This window comes from Urocitellus parryii, chromosome 4 (genome assembly GCF_045843805.1).
Source record: "Urocitellus parryii isolate mUroPar1 chromosome 4, mUroPar1.hap1, whole genome shotgun sequence".
Classification (NCBI taxonomy): Eukaryota; Metazoa; Chordata; class Mammalia; order Rodentia; family Sciuridae; genus Urocitellus; species Urocitellus parryii.
Window position 1 is genome coordinate 126581920 of NC_135534.1, and position 16342 is coordinate 126598261.

The 16342-nt window shown below is 38.4% G+C and overlaps 1 protein-coding gene across 1 annotated transcript; it reads left to right on the plus strand.

The window, feature by feature from the left end:
- The first annotated feature begins 205 nt into the window (after positions 1-205).
- Positions 206-15295, plus strand: C4H9orf153 (chromosome 4 C9orf153 homolog). Its single transcript, XM_077797327.1, has 4 exons — positions 206-307; positions 1330-1467; positions 12613-13099; positions 15078-15295. Exons 1-4 carry the CDS (start codon positions 206-208, stop codon positions 15293-15295), a joined length of 945 nt encoding a protein of 314 aa, XP_077653453.1.
- The last annotated feature ends 1047 nt before the right edge of the window (positions 15296-16342 follow it).

A 16342-nucleotide genomic window follows, 5' to 3' on the forward strand; every position in this document is an offset into this window, starting at 1 on the left:
AGTGACTCACCCGAAACGGAGATTCAACCAAGAGATTTTATTGGGGGGGGGGCGGCTGCCGGAAGGAGAGGTAGAGAGCAGAGAGGGAAGGGGGCAGAAAGAGAGAGAGAAAGGGTAGAGAGGAGAGAAAGAAGAGGAAGAGGGCAGAGAACAGAAGAGAGCGTGTTCTTACAAGCTTTGGCTTAAGAAGGGTTGCATAGGGGACATGGCGGGTGTTGATTGGCAGGGTGACTCAGGAACAGCGAGTGGACACTGTGTCCTACGGGGATTGGTCGAGGAAACCTTTGAATTTGGCACTCTTGGCTTGGTGCCTTTGGAGAGGAGGGAGAGGAGTAAGAGATCCCATGGTGTTCTCCAAGAAGGGGGAGTCTCCCGCACACCCAACAATAATAACAACAACAGTCCTTACAATGAAGTTAAGAGGTGTAACTTGTTTTTTCTTATTTAATACTGAGTAGGAAAACAAATCATATCTCCACAAAAAGAGAGCTGCATACCGAGGCTATGTAGGACAAAAGACCACCCTGTATTAGCCATGTCTTGTGTTGTTCCTTCTGGTGCTTTGATGGCTGGGGCCTTCCTGACCCTGGATGAATTGTTCTTTCCGGCATTAAATAATTCCTTGGGATTGTGTGCCTTACAAATGCAAACCAACCAGAGCCTATGCTCCCAACCACCTCCTGTATTGAAGTTTTACCCTCTGAGCCCCTATTTACTTTCTGTAACCACTGCAGGATCAGTTACCACAAACCTGTAACAGCCTCTGTACTCCAGGGCTTGCTGTATTTATTAAGACTACTTGATCCTAAACCCTGCCTGCCTTGTTCTTTCCCATGGAAGCCATACTAACAGCTCTTCCCTGCATTTTCCCCACTCCTACCCCGTCCTTGGATCAACACTGGTGCTTCCCCTGGTGCCTCCAACCACACACACAGCATGTCATATTACCCCTTTCCACTCTATTTTCAATAGCAATTATTTCTTGCTCTGTTGGTCTTACTGAATTTCAATTTTCTATTAACACACAATATTTTAAAATTATTGATTGATTGATTGATATACTGGGGGCTGAACCCAGGGGTACTCTACCTCTGACTTACATTCCCAGCTCCTGCCTTCTATTTTACATTTTGGGACAGAATCTTGCTAAGTTGCCTAGACTTGCCTTGGACTAGGGATCCTCCTGCCTCAGAGTTGCTACAGGTGTGTGCCACCACACCCAGCTATTATACACCGTATTTTAAAACAAGGTCCTCATAAGTAAGATGCCCAGGGAATGCGGGATCCTGGCCCCTTGGAATTATGTTCCCTCTGCCTCTGTCCCCACAGCAGTATGGCTGCTGTCGTCATGGGCACCTCATTTACACCTCACCTCCTTCCCACAAGCAAAGCCATTTCTGCCACCCTGAAATAGATGGGAATCCTCCAGCTGAAAAAGGAGGTGCCCCTCAAGCAGGCCAGCTCCAGGTAGAATGTGGAACAAGGAGTCTCAGCAGTCTTGTGGCATGTCTTTCCTGTCCCTCGGGAGGAAGGCCTGGGGACTGCTACATGAGAGAGTTAAAGCAGGAATCATAACATGTTCTTGTAGAAAAAAATGTAAGACAGTACTCATGATGACCAGAGGTGAGTTAGGTGAGTGGGTGGGCTTTCCATGAGCAATCATTGGTGAGAAAAGCAAGATGTGGAAATTGAGTGTAATGGGATTCTAGTTCTGTAAACAATTACTATGTATGTGTGTTTATATGCCAGCATGTGACTATAAAAACACAGGGGAAAATGAGCCTAATTCTATGGGTTACCTGATAAAGTAACTAATAAAGTATAGCAGAGGAGAGGAAAAAGGGCAAAAAGAAAAACTAAATTACACTGGACTGGGGATGTTGCTCAGTGATAAAGCCCTTGTCTAGCATCCATGATCCCTGGGTTTGATCCCCAGCACCTCAAGAAAAGAAAGTTAAATTGCACCCAAAAAAATGTAAAATTCATTGATTTTTGCTAATTTTACAGAGTTGTTCAAGCAACATCACAATCTAATTTTAGAACTTTCCCATCACCCTCATTAGAAAGCTATTTTCATTCCCTCCCCATTGCCCCCTTCAGCCTCAGGAAAGCACCAATAGTTTGCTTTTGATCTGACCAACAGTCTATGCAGTCAGGCCCTTTTGGGACCTGCACCTTATTTGCTGCAAGAAGCACCTTTACCCTACCCCACTATGAATCAGCCTCCTTATATCAAAGAAAACATTTGGCATTTGGTTTTTGGGGATTAGCTAACTTCACTTAGCATTATCTTCTCCAACACCATCCATTTACCTGCAAATGCCATGATTTTATTCTCTTTTAATGCTGAGTAAAATTATCCATTGTGTATATATGCCACATTTTTAAAAATCCATTCATCCACTGAAGGGCACCTAGGTTGGTTCCACAGTTTAGCTATTGTGAATTGTGCTGCTATAAACATTGCTGTGGCTGTGTCCCTGTAGTATGCTGTTTTTAAGTCCTTTGGGTATAGTCCGAGGAGAGGGATAACTGGGTCAAATGGTGGTTCCATTCCCAGATTTCCAAGAAATTTCCATACTGCTTTCCATATTGGCTGAACCAATTTGCAGTCCCACCAGCAATGTGTGAGTGTGCCTTTTTCCCCACATCCTTGCTAACACTTATCTTTGTTTGTCTTCATAATACCTGCCATTCTGACTACAGTGAGATAGTATCTTAGACTAGTTTTGATTTTCATTTATTTAATTGCTAGAGACGATGAACATTTTTTTCATATATTTGTTGATTGATTGAATAGCCTCTTCTGAGAAGTGTCTATTCATGTTTTTGGCCCATTTATTGATTGGGTTATTTGTTTTTTGGTGTTTAGCTTTTTGAGTTCTTTATATACTCTAGAGATTAGTGCTCTAATATGTGAGGGGTAAAAATTTGCTCCCAAGATGTGGGCTCTCTGTTCACCTCACAGATTGTTTCTTTTGCTGAGAAGAAACTTTTTAGTTTGAGTCCATTCCATTTATTGATTCTTGGTTTTAATTCTTGCCTTATAGGGGCCTAATCCCACATGATGAAGATTAGGGCCTACTTTTTCTTCTATTAGATGCAGAGTCTCTGGTTTAATTCCTAGGTCCTTGATCCACTTTGAGTTGAGTTTTGTGCATGGTGAGAGATAGGGGTTTAAATTCATTTTATTGCATATGGATTTCCAGTTTTCCCAGCACCATTTGTTGATGAGGCTATCTTTTCTCCAATGCATGTTTTTGGCATCTTTGTCTAATATAAGATAATTGTAATTTTGTGGGTTAGTCTCTGTGTCCTCTATTCTGTACCATTGGTCTACTAGTATGTGTTGGTGCCAATACCATGCTATTTTTGTTACTATTGCTCTGTAGTGTAGTTTGAGGTAAACGAATTCATCAAAGTATCAGGTTATGAAATCATTTCTGTATATCAGAGACAAATCCTGTGAGATGGAAATGAGAAAAACTACCCCATTTACAATAGCCTCAAAAAAAAAAAACTTAGGAATCAATTTAACAAAAGAGGTGAAAGACCTCTATAATGAAAACTACAGAGCCCTAAAGAAAGAAATCAAAGACCTTAGAAAATGGAAAGATCTACCTTGCTCTTGGATAGGCTGAATTAATATTATCAAAATGACCACACTACCAAAAGCACTATACAGAGTTAATGCAATTCTGATCAAAATCCCAATGGCATTCCTCTTAGAAATAGAAAAAGCAATCATGAAATTCATCTGGAAAAATAAGAGACCCAGAATAGTAAAGCAATCCTTAGCAGGAGGAGTGAAGCAGGTGGCATCAGTGTACCAGAACTTAAACTATACTACAGAGCAATGGATCTGTACATTTTTGATAAAGGAATGTTAAAGTATCCTACTATAGTGGTGGAGTCATTTCTTTCTCCATGAGGTTCTATGAGGTTTTTGCCTCATATATTTTGATTCTTTGTGAGGCAAAAACATGTTAAGGATTGTTTTGTCTTCTGGAGAACTGTCCCCTTTATTGTTATGTAAATCCTCTCTTTAACCCTGTTAACATTCCTTGCTCTGAAGTCTGCCCTGTATGAAATTAATATACTTCTCCTCCTTTCTTTTGATTAGTGTTAGCATGGTACATCTTTCTCTATCCCTTTATTCTTGATCTAAATGTCTTTATATTTAAAGACTGTTTTTTATAGACACTGAATTATTGAGTCTTCTTTTTTGAATCATCCTGAAATTTCTGTATTTAGTTAACTTTAGACAGTAAAAGTAATTATTGATGTAGTTGAATTAAGATCTACCATTTTTTTGCAGTTTTCTATTTGTTGCTCTTGTTCTTTGTTCCTATTTTTATCTTTCACATCTTCTGTCTTTTGTGGAGCAATTTTTATTCCATTTTTATCCTTTCTTAAGGTATCAATAATACTTATCTTACTATTTTTAGCAATTGCCCTAAAGTTTGTAATACACATTTACAAGTAATCCAAATCAGCTGGGTATGGTGGCACTCACCTTTAATTCTAGCAACTCCAGAGGCTGAGGCACGAGGATTGAAAGTTCAAGGCCAGCCTCAAGAATTTAGTGAAACCCTCTCTCAAAATTTAAAAAAAAAAAAAAAAAGTGATGTAGCTCAGTGGTAGAGTGCCCTTCGGTTCAATACACAGTATACACACACACACACACACACACACACACACACACACACAAATCCAAGTCCACTTTCAAATAATACTGTACTGCTTCACTGGTGGTAAAGGACCCTATGACAACAAAATATTACTAATTCCTCCCTCTCATTCCTGTGTCATTGTCATTGATTTCACTTACACATAAGCTACAATCATTGAATACATCTTGCTATTATTAATATCAAACAAGCTGTTATCTGTTAGATTAATTAAGAATAAGAAGTAAACATTTTATTTTACTTTGTATCTATTTTTTTCTCTAATATTCTACCTTTCTTTATGTAACTCTGAGTTTCTGACACATAATTTTCTTTCTCACTCTGAAGAATTTCTTTAACGTTTTCTTTGGATTGAACCCAAGGCCTCAAGTATGCTAGGTGAACAGGGTACCCTGTCACTGAGGGGCAGCCCCAGCTTCTTTAGCAAGGCAGTTCCACTGGCAACAAATTTCATTAATGGGGCCACAGTGGTACAGGTCTATAATCCCAGTGACTCAGCAAGCTGAGGTAGGACAGCAAGTTTGAGTCCAGCTTGGGCAACTTAGTGAGATTCTATCTCAAAAAAAAAAGAAAAGAAAAGAAAAGAAAAAGAAAAAAAAAAAAGGGCTGGGGATGTAGTTCAATAGTAGATCACCCCTGGCTTCAATCCCTAGTACTGCAAAAATAAATAAATAAATATAATAAGAAAAAATCACCTCAATGTTAGAGAATATCTTTATTCTTTACTTTTGAAGGATAATTTCATAAGACAGAAAATTTTCAGTTGCTGTATGTTTTTCCCCAAGACTAAATATTTCTCTTTCTTCTTGAAATGGTTAATAAGGAGAAATTAGGCATCATTTTCATCTTTTGTCCTTATAGATAAGGTGTCTGGTATCTTTCAAGATTTTTTTTTATCTTTGCTTTTCAGCAATTTGAATATAACTACGTACAACTTTTGTTTTTTGTGTTTTATTTTTCACTTTTTGTATTATCAGCATCTGGTTCCGGTGTTTGCTCTGTCTCTTCAAACTGACTCTTTGCCTCTTCACGTGCCTTGTAATATTTTTCACTAAAAGCTACACATGATTGCGGTACTGGTTCCTGTGGAGGCTTCTTGCCTGGTTCTAGGGGAGGTTTCTGCTTTGATACGCTGTGATTCTATTTACCTGCCTGTCCTTTGAACTTTAGATGCAGCAGTGTGATCTCACTTCTCTGTCAGATCCAAAAAGAGTTGTTTTCATTCTATTTGGCTTTTTACTTGTTGTTAGGACAGAGTGATGACTTCAAAGCTTCTTATGTGCCACACTGAAAACCAAACCGAAGTCCCCATTTGCCCATATTTTAATTGGATATTTTTTTTATTGATTTGTAAGTGTTCTTTATGAACTCTGGGGTATAAGTACCTGATGGAAGGATGATTTGCAGATATTTTCTCTTTCTTTCACTAAAGCACAGAGATTTTTATTTTAATGTAGTCATTTACTTTTTTCCTTCTTTTGCTTGTGATTTGGTGCTATATTCAAGAAATCATTGCTTACTTAATTCACTCCCATGTTTTATTCCAGGTATTCTATAGTTTTACCTACTATGTTTAGGTCTATAGTCCATTTTAAATTAATTTTGGCATAAGGATTGGTTAAGGGTCCAAATTTATTCTTCTTCATGTAAATATCCAATTGTTCCAGCACCATTTATTGAGAACACTACTTTCCCCCAGTGAATTGATTGGCATCCTTGTAAGAGAATCAATTCTCATTACTGGGGTTTCTTTGAATCATTTTTAACTTTTTCAAATTTCTACTTCCTGTGGATAATATTTTGCTTTTATATGAAACAAATATATTCAAGATTGTGCTTCTTTCAATTTTATCTTCATTTCTATTGTGTTTTAGATTGGCATGAAAAGAAGAAAGGACATTATGGTTGAGGGATCAAAGCAAGAATTTTACTGAAACACAGAGGATTGTGACCTAGCTGATACAATTGGAAATTATATTTATGGTATTGTGGTAGCAGTGAAATATGATTTCTTAAACTATCATATTTTTTAAATTTTGTATGTGTTGTTGTTTGGTGATTTATTGTCTGCCATTGTTGTTTTGTTTTTCTGGCCTTTTTTTATTTTTTTTTTTAATGGTCTCACTATGTTGTCCAGCAAGCTTCAAACTCTTGGGCTCACTGTGTCCTCCTGCTTCAGCTTCCCAAGTAGCTGGAATGACAGGCACACACCACTGGGCCCCTGCTTGAAGTTTGATTCTTAAATGATGGAAAAGTGTTAGAAGCAGATTGTTGAATGGCCTTTATAAGTCTAGTTAAATTTTTTATATCTTGTCCTAAAAGTAATAAGTGGCCAAGTGTGAAGAATGGGCTAATTATTCAATGGATAAAGAGGTGGTTTGGAACAGATAACAAGAAGAATAACACCAGACAATGTAATTGGGAAGAGATCATTGCAGTAGTCCAAAACTGAAGACAATTAGATGCATTATTAAGACCACTGCAAGATCAAACAAGCTGTTATCTGTCAGATTAATTAAGAATAAGAAGTAAACATTTCATTGTACAAAATAAAAAGATCATTGCAAAGCATTTAGAAATATCAGGGAATTTATTCTTTTAAAAAATAGTTTCAAAATGAGGGGGTAGTTAATAGTTGAGATGGAGAAAAATAAGGATAGTAAAAACTACTTTCAAATTGATAGTTGAGCTGGGCATGGTGGTACACACCTATAATCCCAATGACTGGGGAGGCTGAGGCAGGAGGGATCTCAAGTCAAGACCAGCCTCAGCAACTTTTAGTAGAGGCCCTGTCTTAAAATTTAAAAAATAAAATAGGGAAAAGATTGGGGATGTAACGCAGTGGTAAACTGCACCTGGGTTAAATTCCTAGTCCCTCCCCACTATTCCCTTCAAGAATTCAATTTTAGTTCATCATATAGCATGGAAGTTAAATGTCATTATTCTAAAGATTAATCATGAGAATATAAAAACAGCAAGTATAGAGTTAAAGAAGACATAAAAGGCTAAAGTTAGTGGTAGAAACAGAGTCAAAAGGAGTTGTATTTTTCCTCCAAGTGGAAGAAATATTACATATTTGTAAAGAAGGAAAGGATACATTGCATTGGAGAAAGTGAAATAGAAGATAAAAGAGTGATAGAGAAGCAAGAAGAAAGAAAATGAAGAGTTGTTGGAAGGGGAGGAAAGAAAATTGAGGAGAAATATACCACAAGGTTACAAGAAGAATAAAACATGCCTCCCTGGACAAGAAAGAGAGAAATTAATATTAGATGAGCAGAGAGAACTTTTCCTTTTAGACAGGAGTGAAAGGTGAAAAGTTGGGTAGGAACCATGGGATACCATCCCAGGGAGTTATGACATACCCTCGCTCTTCTCATTACAATTAGAATTGAATGGCGGGAATTTCTGGGAATAATAAATAATGGACAGAGTGCTGAAGAGCCCCCCAAAGAGCTCCACTCAAGTTGTGTGGACCCAAGCTGCCTGCTGACTGTCATGACTTTCATGAGTCCAGATTCACTCACCAGAAGAGTTTGGATTGCCTATTAAACCAGATTTAGCATGGATTTGGCTAAAGCAAAGGGCCTGAAGTTGAAAGTATGTTATACAGCTAAAATTACAGTGTATAAAAACACTGGCTAATGACCTGTTTCTGTGTTCAGAATCCTGTTTCTTCAGTGAGAAGAGCATGTATGCAATTGTAGTTCAGCAACGAAGATCGGCAAGAATCTAAGCTTCCTTGTGCTCCAGTCCTGTCCTCAATCCCACTGTAATGAAATGCACATACGTTTCTCAGATATTGGCTTGAATTTATTTACACAGAGCTGCAGATTGGCCATCAGAGCTGGGAATCATTTACCTGAGGTGTCACAGTTTAAAGTAGTGTGTGTGTGTGTGTGTGTGTGTGTGTGTGTGTGAGGAGGTTAAACTTGCCCTGTTCTGAGGGGAGTAGAAGGGAGACAATTGATCACTTCTTGGCAATGGGAGAAAGGAGCCTTCCATGGTAGACAACACTACTGAAAGATGACGATACTGGATAACTCAAAACATACTCAGGGGTTTTAGATGAAATTTTAAAGAAAATATTTTCCTTTGCAGAAACCATATAAGGAAAGTTTTACTTTAATTGACAGGTCTGTGAAGCCACTTCTGAAAGTAAGAAAAGAGGTGTGCATGTTGCACTGTCTTTTTTTTTTTGTGTGTGTGTGTGGGGGTCATATATTAATATAGAGGTCTCAGTAGTAACAATAATCTATTTGGAAATATAAATGGATATATGGTCCCCAAATTATGACAGTTCAACTCACAAGTTTTCAACTTTACAGTGGTGCAAAGCAGTACATGTTAAGTAGAAACCCAACTTCAAATTTAGAATATTGATCATTTTCTAGCCTAGATGGCAGCAAGCCACAGATCCTAGTCAGCCACACAATCACAAGAGGAAGCAACTGACACTCCATAGTGGCTAAGCTATGGTGGTTGGTCGGTTAGCTGTAGAGATGATAGATAGATAATAGATAGATAGAAAATAATAGATAGATAGATATGGATTTTTTTTTAACTTTGCTTGGGAGGGAAAAGGAAGAAGGGGAAGAAGGCAATTGTTTTTGCTTCATCTCAATCAACAAATGAGTGTTTGGGGTCCTCTAGGACACCCATCCCAGTGCCCAGAGCTACCAGTCAGGATGCAGAGCCACCCAGGAATGTTCTCCCTTCATATATTTCCTTACCTGCCAACAGAGTGTTTGCTGGAATAAATTAAACTAAGGATGTGAACTATCGTAGAGGTTATCTGATTTATTTCTGTATAACAATGCACCCCAAACCTAGTGGCTTGCAACAACAATAACTCATTTCATAATTTTAGAGTTGGCCAGCTCTTCTGGGTGGTGGCTCTTTCCATTCAGGATCAGCCAGGATTGTGCATGAAGCCGCAGTCATCTGGGGTCTCCTGGGGGCTGGAAGAAGCAAGATGGCTTCCTTACAAGTCTAGTGGTGGGGGCTGGCTGTTGGCTTCGTCTGGTCTCCCCAGAAAGGCAGCCAGACCACTTTACATGGCAGCCCAGGTTTCCCTGAATGTGAAGTGAAGCTGACAGCTTAAGACTGAACTCTGGCACTCACACAGTGTCACTCAGGCAGGGCCACTTGCTATTGGTCAAAGCCAAGCATAAAGCCAGAATCAAATATGGTAGTGGATTTAACTGCCATTTATCAACGAGACAAGTAAGTAGAGATTCTTTGTTCATTTTAAATTCTTCACCAAGATATTATATAAATTGCCATCTACAAACTGCTTCATATCTGGCACAAAGCAAATTATTTCAGAATGTTCCTTGTTCTTGTAATTGTTATTCATCATTAACTTTTCTCTCCTGAATGAAAAACACTTTTTCCTGGGTACGAAGGTAGGTGATTTTTTATTTAGAAGAACTAAAAAGTCTATCAAATTACGTAAGACCAAACAAAACAAACAAACAAAAGTCCATGCAGTATTCTTTGAACTAACCTGAAAAATATATGTTATTTAAGAATTTGTCAGGCATGGTAGCACATGCCTGTAATCCTCAGCAATACAGGAGGCTGAGGTAGGAGGATTGAAAATTCAAGGCCAGCCTCAGCAACTTAGTGAGACCCTGTCTCAAAATAAATAAAAATTAAAATGGCCTATGGATATAGTTCAGTTGTAGAACACCCAAGGTTCAATCCTCAGTACCACACACACACAAAAAAATTGAAATGCTTTTAAAAGTGTCCCACTCACAAAGTTCAGAAGATTTTTCTTTAAAACATTGCCTCTCTCTTTTTGTTTGTTTGTTTGTTTATTTATTTATTTTTGTTTGTTGTTTATTTAAGGTACTGAGGATTGAACCCAGGGGCACTCTACTACTGCGCTGCATCCCCAGCCCTTTATATATTCTCTTTTGAGACAGGGTCTTGCTAAGTTGTTGAGTGTTTCACAAAGTAGCTGCTGAGGCTGGCCTCAAATTTAGATCCTCCTGCTTCAGCCTCCTGAGCCACCAGGATTGCAGGGGAGTGCCACTGTACCCGAATTTTCTTTTGTACTTAATCTGTTTTTTTATCTTTGACTTTTGCTTTTTAGGAGTTAGAGAATAAAATTCCAGCACAATGTCCCTCCCGAGAGACAACAATTCAGCTAAAGTTGATAGGACACCATCATTTCAGATATGTTCGGTATGTATTTAAAATCCTATGATATTGTACACAGGAAATGAGATTTAAGCGTTATAAAAATCTAGATTATTGACTATTCAGTAACATACCTGGGAGCCATAAGGAACACCAACATTTTATTTCAGAGACTTAACTTTTTTTTTTTTTTTTTGTCCCAGCAAAACATAGCTCTTCCAAGAACAGGTGAGCCTAGATGTTAAATTGTTTTCCTAATGATGTTAATTAGTTTTAATGAGCCATTTGGTAACTTTAGTTAATGTTCTATTTATTGTTCTTGGCAATAGATCTGACTGTGATTAAAAGGAAACTGCAATTAGACCCAAATTTTGGCTCTAACATGAGTCTATGGCTTCTTTGACCTTCTAATTAGATGACCCAAAAAACTTCTTCTGAATGATAGAATAATTGAGAGAACAGTTGAGAAAATACAATTCCCTTCCTTCCTTGCTTCCTTCATTTCTTCCTTTCCTTTTATAGGAGAAAAAGTTTATTTTTGCCCACATTTTCAGAGGTCTCAATTCATAGGCAACCAACTCTGTAAGAATCACCCATAAGCTCTGCTTACAACAATCTAAAGCTTTTCCAACTTGCCTCTCTGAACTTTTGAAAATTCCTCCCCACCTTTTAAATGAATTACAAAGGTTTTTGAACCCTATGGGCAGGTTAGTCACAGGAATAACCCCACTTCTCCAAACCACCTTGTGTTTTAGTCAGCTTTTTGTTACTGTAACCAAAAGTCCCCATAATAACAACACAGAGGATGAAAAGTTTATTTTGGCTTTTATTTTCAGAAGTCTCAGTCCATAGGTGGCTGATTCCATAGTTCTGGGCCCAAGGTAAGGCAGAACAGCACAGTAGAAGAGCATGGTTGAGGGAAGCAGCTCAGAGAACATGGCCACCAGGAAGCAGAGGACCCATTTTTTTCAATATAGGATTTTATATGGGAAAGGATACTCTGAAGAATCACTGTTTTGTTTTGTTTCGTTTTGTTAGCTAACAATTATTCTCACTAAGGTAACCATTTGTTTGGTAAAATATTCCTGTGACTTACAACAATTACAGCTTCCTTTGCATGTATTTCTGAGCCCCTTGGACACCAGGGTGAAGCTCTAATATCTAGATGATCAGGTTCTTTTTCTTCCTTAAAAGAAATACACCATGGGCTGGGGATGTGGTAGCGCGCTCGCCTGGCATGCGTGCGGCCCAGGTTTGATCCTCAGCACCACATACAAACGAAGATGTTGTGTCTGCCAATAACTTAAAAAAAATAAATATTAAAAAAATTCTCTCTCTCTCTCTCTCTCTCTCTCTCTCACTCTCTCTTTAAAAAAAAAAGAAGGAAAGAAATACACCATTATTCAAAACCAGCAAAAGCCACAGCCACCCTCAACTATCTCTCCTGTTCCCTCAATAGAATTTTGGATTGGGAAAGATCCCAAATACATTCAAACCCAAATCTAGCTATCTTATTTCACAATTCAGTTTAAGTGATGTGTCTAAATAATACATTTTTGTGGGAATGAATCTGAGATTCAAGCTTCTGCTCTCTATTCCACATTGCCACCTGGATTTAATTTAAGCAAAGATATCTTCCAAAGATAAATACTTCTATTGTTATGGTTATTTGTTATCCTCCTATTCTAGGACTTGGGTCTGTCAGTTCCTCACATTTTCATCTATCCTATGACTCCCTTTACACTCCTTTTTTTTTTTTTTGTTTACTCCACAGCTGCCTGAATTATATGCATCAGTTGAGAATTTTAGGAAGAACAGAAAGAATTCAATTCTCCTAAAAACTCATGGCATTTCACCTAAGGAAGCACAGAAAATACTTAGTAAAAACCTGAATGAAAGGTCATTCATCAGCAAAACTAGTGTGAAAGAAGACCCCCAGTCTATTTTCATGTATACAGTGGGTAAAAAAGAGGATGAAAAGAAAGAATCCATGGTGGAGCTTCTCCACCGCAGCTTACTAATGGACCCACTCCCTCCAAAACCGCCACTCTCCAAGTCCCAAAAAAGACTGGCTCAGATTGGGATCCCTCCTCCCATACATACATTTCCTTATAACATTATGGATGATCATTCCAGCGCTTTCCCGAGGTCTACCATTATTAAGAAGATTCAGAGCATCAAAATATTAGGCTTTCCTGATTCCATCCATGAGAAGATGATCTATGAAGACAAAGTTCCCAGATACGTTTCAGCAAACCCAGGTAATCCAAACAGATGAAGCCACATGGGAAAAAAATAGAAATAGTCAAATATTGACCCATAAAACATGGATGTTCTATGTTCATAGATACTTTGTCACCCACAGTGGATAGAATTATCCTTTCTTCCTAAAGAATGCCCTGCCTGCTGTTCACCTAAATTTCATGGGTCTCTAATGTGGCTCCCAGAGTCTGTCCTCTGTTTCAAAGACCTTATTTCTTGTCAGGTGCTGTGGCACACACCTGTAACCCAGCAGCTCGAGAGGCTGGGGCAGGAGGATGGCGAGTTCAAAGTCAGCCTCAGCAAAAGCAAGGTGCTAAGCAACTCAGTGAGACCCTGTCTTTGAAATACAAAATAGGGCTGGGGATGTGGCTCAGTGGTCGACTGCCATTGGCTCTGCCATTGTTTTGTATGTAGCTTCTATCTTTATGTCCAAAAAACACATCTCCTTTTTCATCAGATGCTACCACAACCCAGGCAGGAAGAGGTGTACTAGAACAAAGAGCCAAATTTGTACTTCTGTCCGTGTGTGTGTGTGTGTGTGTGTGTGTCTGTGGTGGTGGTGGGCATTGAACCCAAGACCTTACGCATGCAAAGCACACACTCTACCACTGAGTTACAATCCTAAGTCCCTATTTTCTTTTCATATAAAAGCAAAGATTTCCTAGGACATCCCTCTTCAGAGGTCTTTTGCTAAGCAAGGTTAATGACAGAACCCGTTGCTTCCCTTTTTATGGCAGAAGGAAGCAGAAGAGGGTTGTAATGGGTTTGGAGGAAGACAATCTATGGTATCTACCAAGATCATGATATAAAGCTCTTTACTAATACAAATCATCATCTCTAGGTCCATCTCTTGCTAAATATCCCTTCCTGTCCTTTTCTACCTTCTCCTGTTCTTGCCATACCAGGTCTGTGATGATCTTGTCAACTCCCTGGAATTTGGTGATTTGGCCCCTAGGGACTGACAGTTGACAATGTGGCAGCTCCAGTGTATCTGTTCCCTTGGGGAATAAGGAATAGTCCTGGCATCTGTCTTCTACATATATGGAACATACACAAAGATTTCTTATCAGATGGGCACAGGAAGTCCAGATCCTTCCCAGAACAGGGATGCAGGACTGATTGGGACAGGAGCAGAGTGGGCTTGACCCTCGAGCCATAAGTGATTTGCTCAAATGTCACCACATGGGAATGATGATGAAGTCATCCACAAATAGGAGGCCAGCCTTCTAGCTTGTCCACTGTAGTCATCATCTCCTGATCATCATACTTCTCTCCTTAGCTCGTTGGCCACGGTTACACTCAAGCCCTTGCTTTCAGTCTTGACCTTTTTTGATGTTTTTTAAAAAAACTTTACAACATATTCTGTCATGACAGGAATTGAAGGTCAGAAAATGGGCAGTGGTTGAGGGGTAGAGGACATGCAATACATCTTGGCTTGGTTTTCCATGATCATCAGCTCCTTGAAAAGATTGCAAGTACTAATGACATTCCAAGCAGGTAGTTCCTGAAAGTGTATAGAAAAGAGCCAAATTCTAGCAAGCCTCTGCCCTTTTATATTTAGGGCTTAGAATATCATCTTTAAAAGAAATGATGCTGATCAGTCTTCCTCCTTGTTCCAATCACTGATTAGGATTCTTTTCTCCTTTCTGTTGTTCTCAGTGCCATGCAGGTCTGTCCATTTTTCATTTATGCTGCTATCCAAACACCAAAGCAGACAATCTTTGATCTGCTGTGGCTCAAGGATCCACTTGAGCCCAATCAGCCAGACTCACCCAATTCCCTACTTAGGGGAAGGCTTTGGGTGAAATGAACACTAAAGGTTCCCCTCAGTTTATAAAGCTTCAGAAGCAGCTTTCTGCCAAAAAGGAAAAGGAGATTCAATTTTCTGAAACAATTTATTCTATCCATGAAGCATCTGAGTGACTGAAGGTTGAATAACAACACCATGTGACCCTTTCAAAATATGATTCTTTTCAGAAAAACAATTCATGGATCTAAGGGATCTGGAATGGAAATATGTTAAGGGGCTTGCAAAATGGAAGTGCACTACTCCAGTTTCATTCATGGACATAAAATACAACACTGAGAAGAGATTTGTAGAGAGCCAGAATATGCCTGGTTTTATTTCCCCTACACTGGTTCGTAAGTCTTTAGTCATTTATCCTCAGACCAGTTTTCTTAACTGGAACATATAGTTTATTAAAATATCTTGGATATGGAGTTTTCTTTTGGGAGCATTGAAGCACAGAGAAAGCACTCAATACAATATTTGAACTGCATCTACATAGTATTCACGCAAAGCCCCAAATTAAAACATTAACATAGAGTATAAGATCCAAGTTGATCTGCTATTGTAAGACCTGTCTTAATGGTTTAGAATTGCAAAGAAAGTGTTGATCATATATTTTTGAAAAGGATGCATATGAAGAATACCCAGGCAAGCAAGAATAAGCTCATTATAGGTTCAATCCCCAGAATCCTCCCCTCCCACAAAACATTTAAGCACACAAGGAGATCCATAATCATCAAAATAGTTGATTAACTCAACAAATTGAATAATTAATGCCTGTGGATATAGAGATCAATCTGAGAACTATACATAATATACTAACCACTCAAAGGCTTAATGAAACAAGAACAGGAAGATTTGAAAAGGATGAATTGGAAATCTTGAAAGTAAAACATAAAGTCATTAAAGTAATAATAACCTTCAATAAATTATCCCAATGGCATAGTTTATATCTGAGGAGAGAGGACTGTTGATTGGAAGCTAGCACTGAAAAGCTTCTAGACGATAGCACAGTAAGACAGCAGGAAATTTTGAAAAAGTTGTGAATAATGAAGGGTACAAAGAAAAGTTTATAAATACATCCAATAGAAGTTGTGGAAAAAAATAGGGAGACTGAAACAGAGGGAATGTTTGCACTAGTATTAAACCTGAACATACATTAACATTTTATTGTACTTATTTCATTTATTTATGTTGTTTTTGCTGTGTAAGTTGACATATTTTAAAGGACCCTCATGTCTTAGATGTTATCCTTATATATTTTGGTGTGCACTTCAGAAAAACATACATATTTTCTTTGGTAATCACAATACCATTATTTGCCTAAAAATGAGAGTTAATTCCTTGGTACCATATCTGTAATTCATCTTATTTTATCAAAATTGTCTTTTTCTAGTTGGTTTGCATCAGGATCCAAACAAGGTCTAAAGACTATATTTGGTTGCTAGTTTTC

Bases quoted from the DNA above. Each gene is read 5' to 3' on its own strand.
- C4H9orf153 (XM_077797327.1), top strand. From the start codon at position 206: ATGGCGGGTGTTGATTGGCAGGGTGACTCAGGAACAGCGAGTGGACAC. The intron at 308-1,329 runs GTGCCTTTGGAG...CTGTCCCCACAG, and splicing joins AATTTGGCACTCTTGGCTTG to CAGTATGGCTGCTGTCGTCA. The intron at 13,100-15,077 runs GTAATCCAAACA...GATTCTTTTCAG, and splicing joins ATACGTTTCAGCAAACCCAG to AAAAACAATTCATGGATCTA.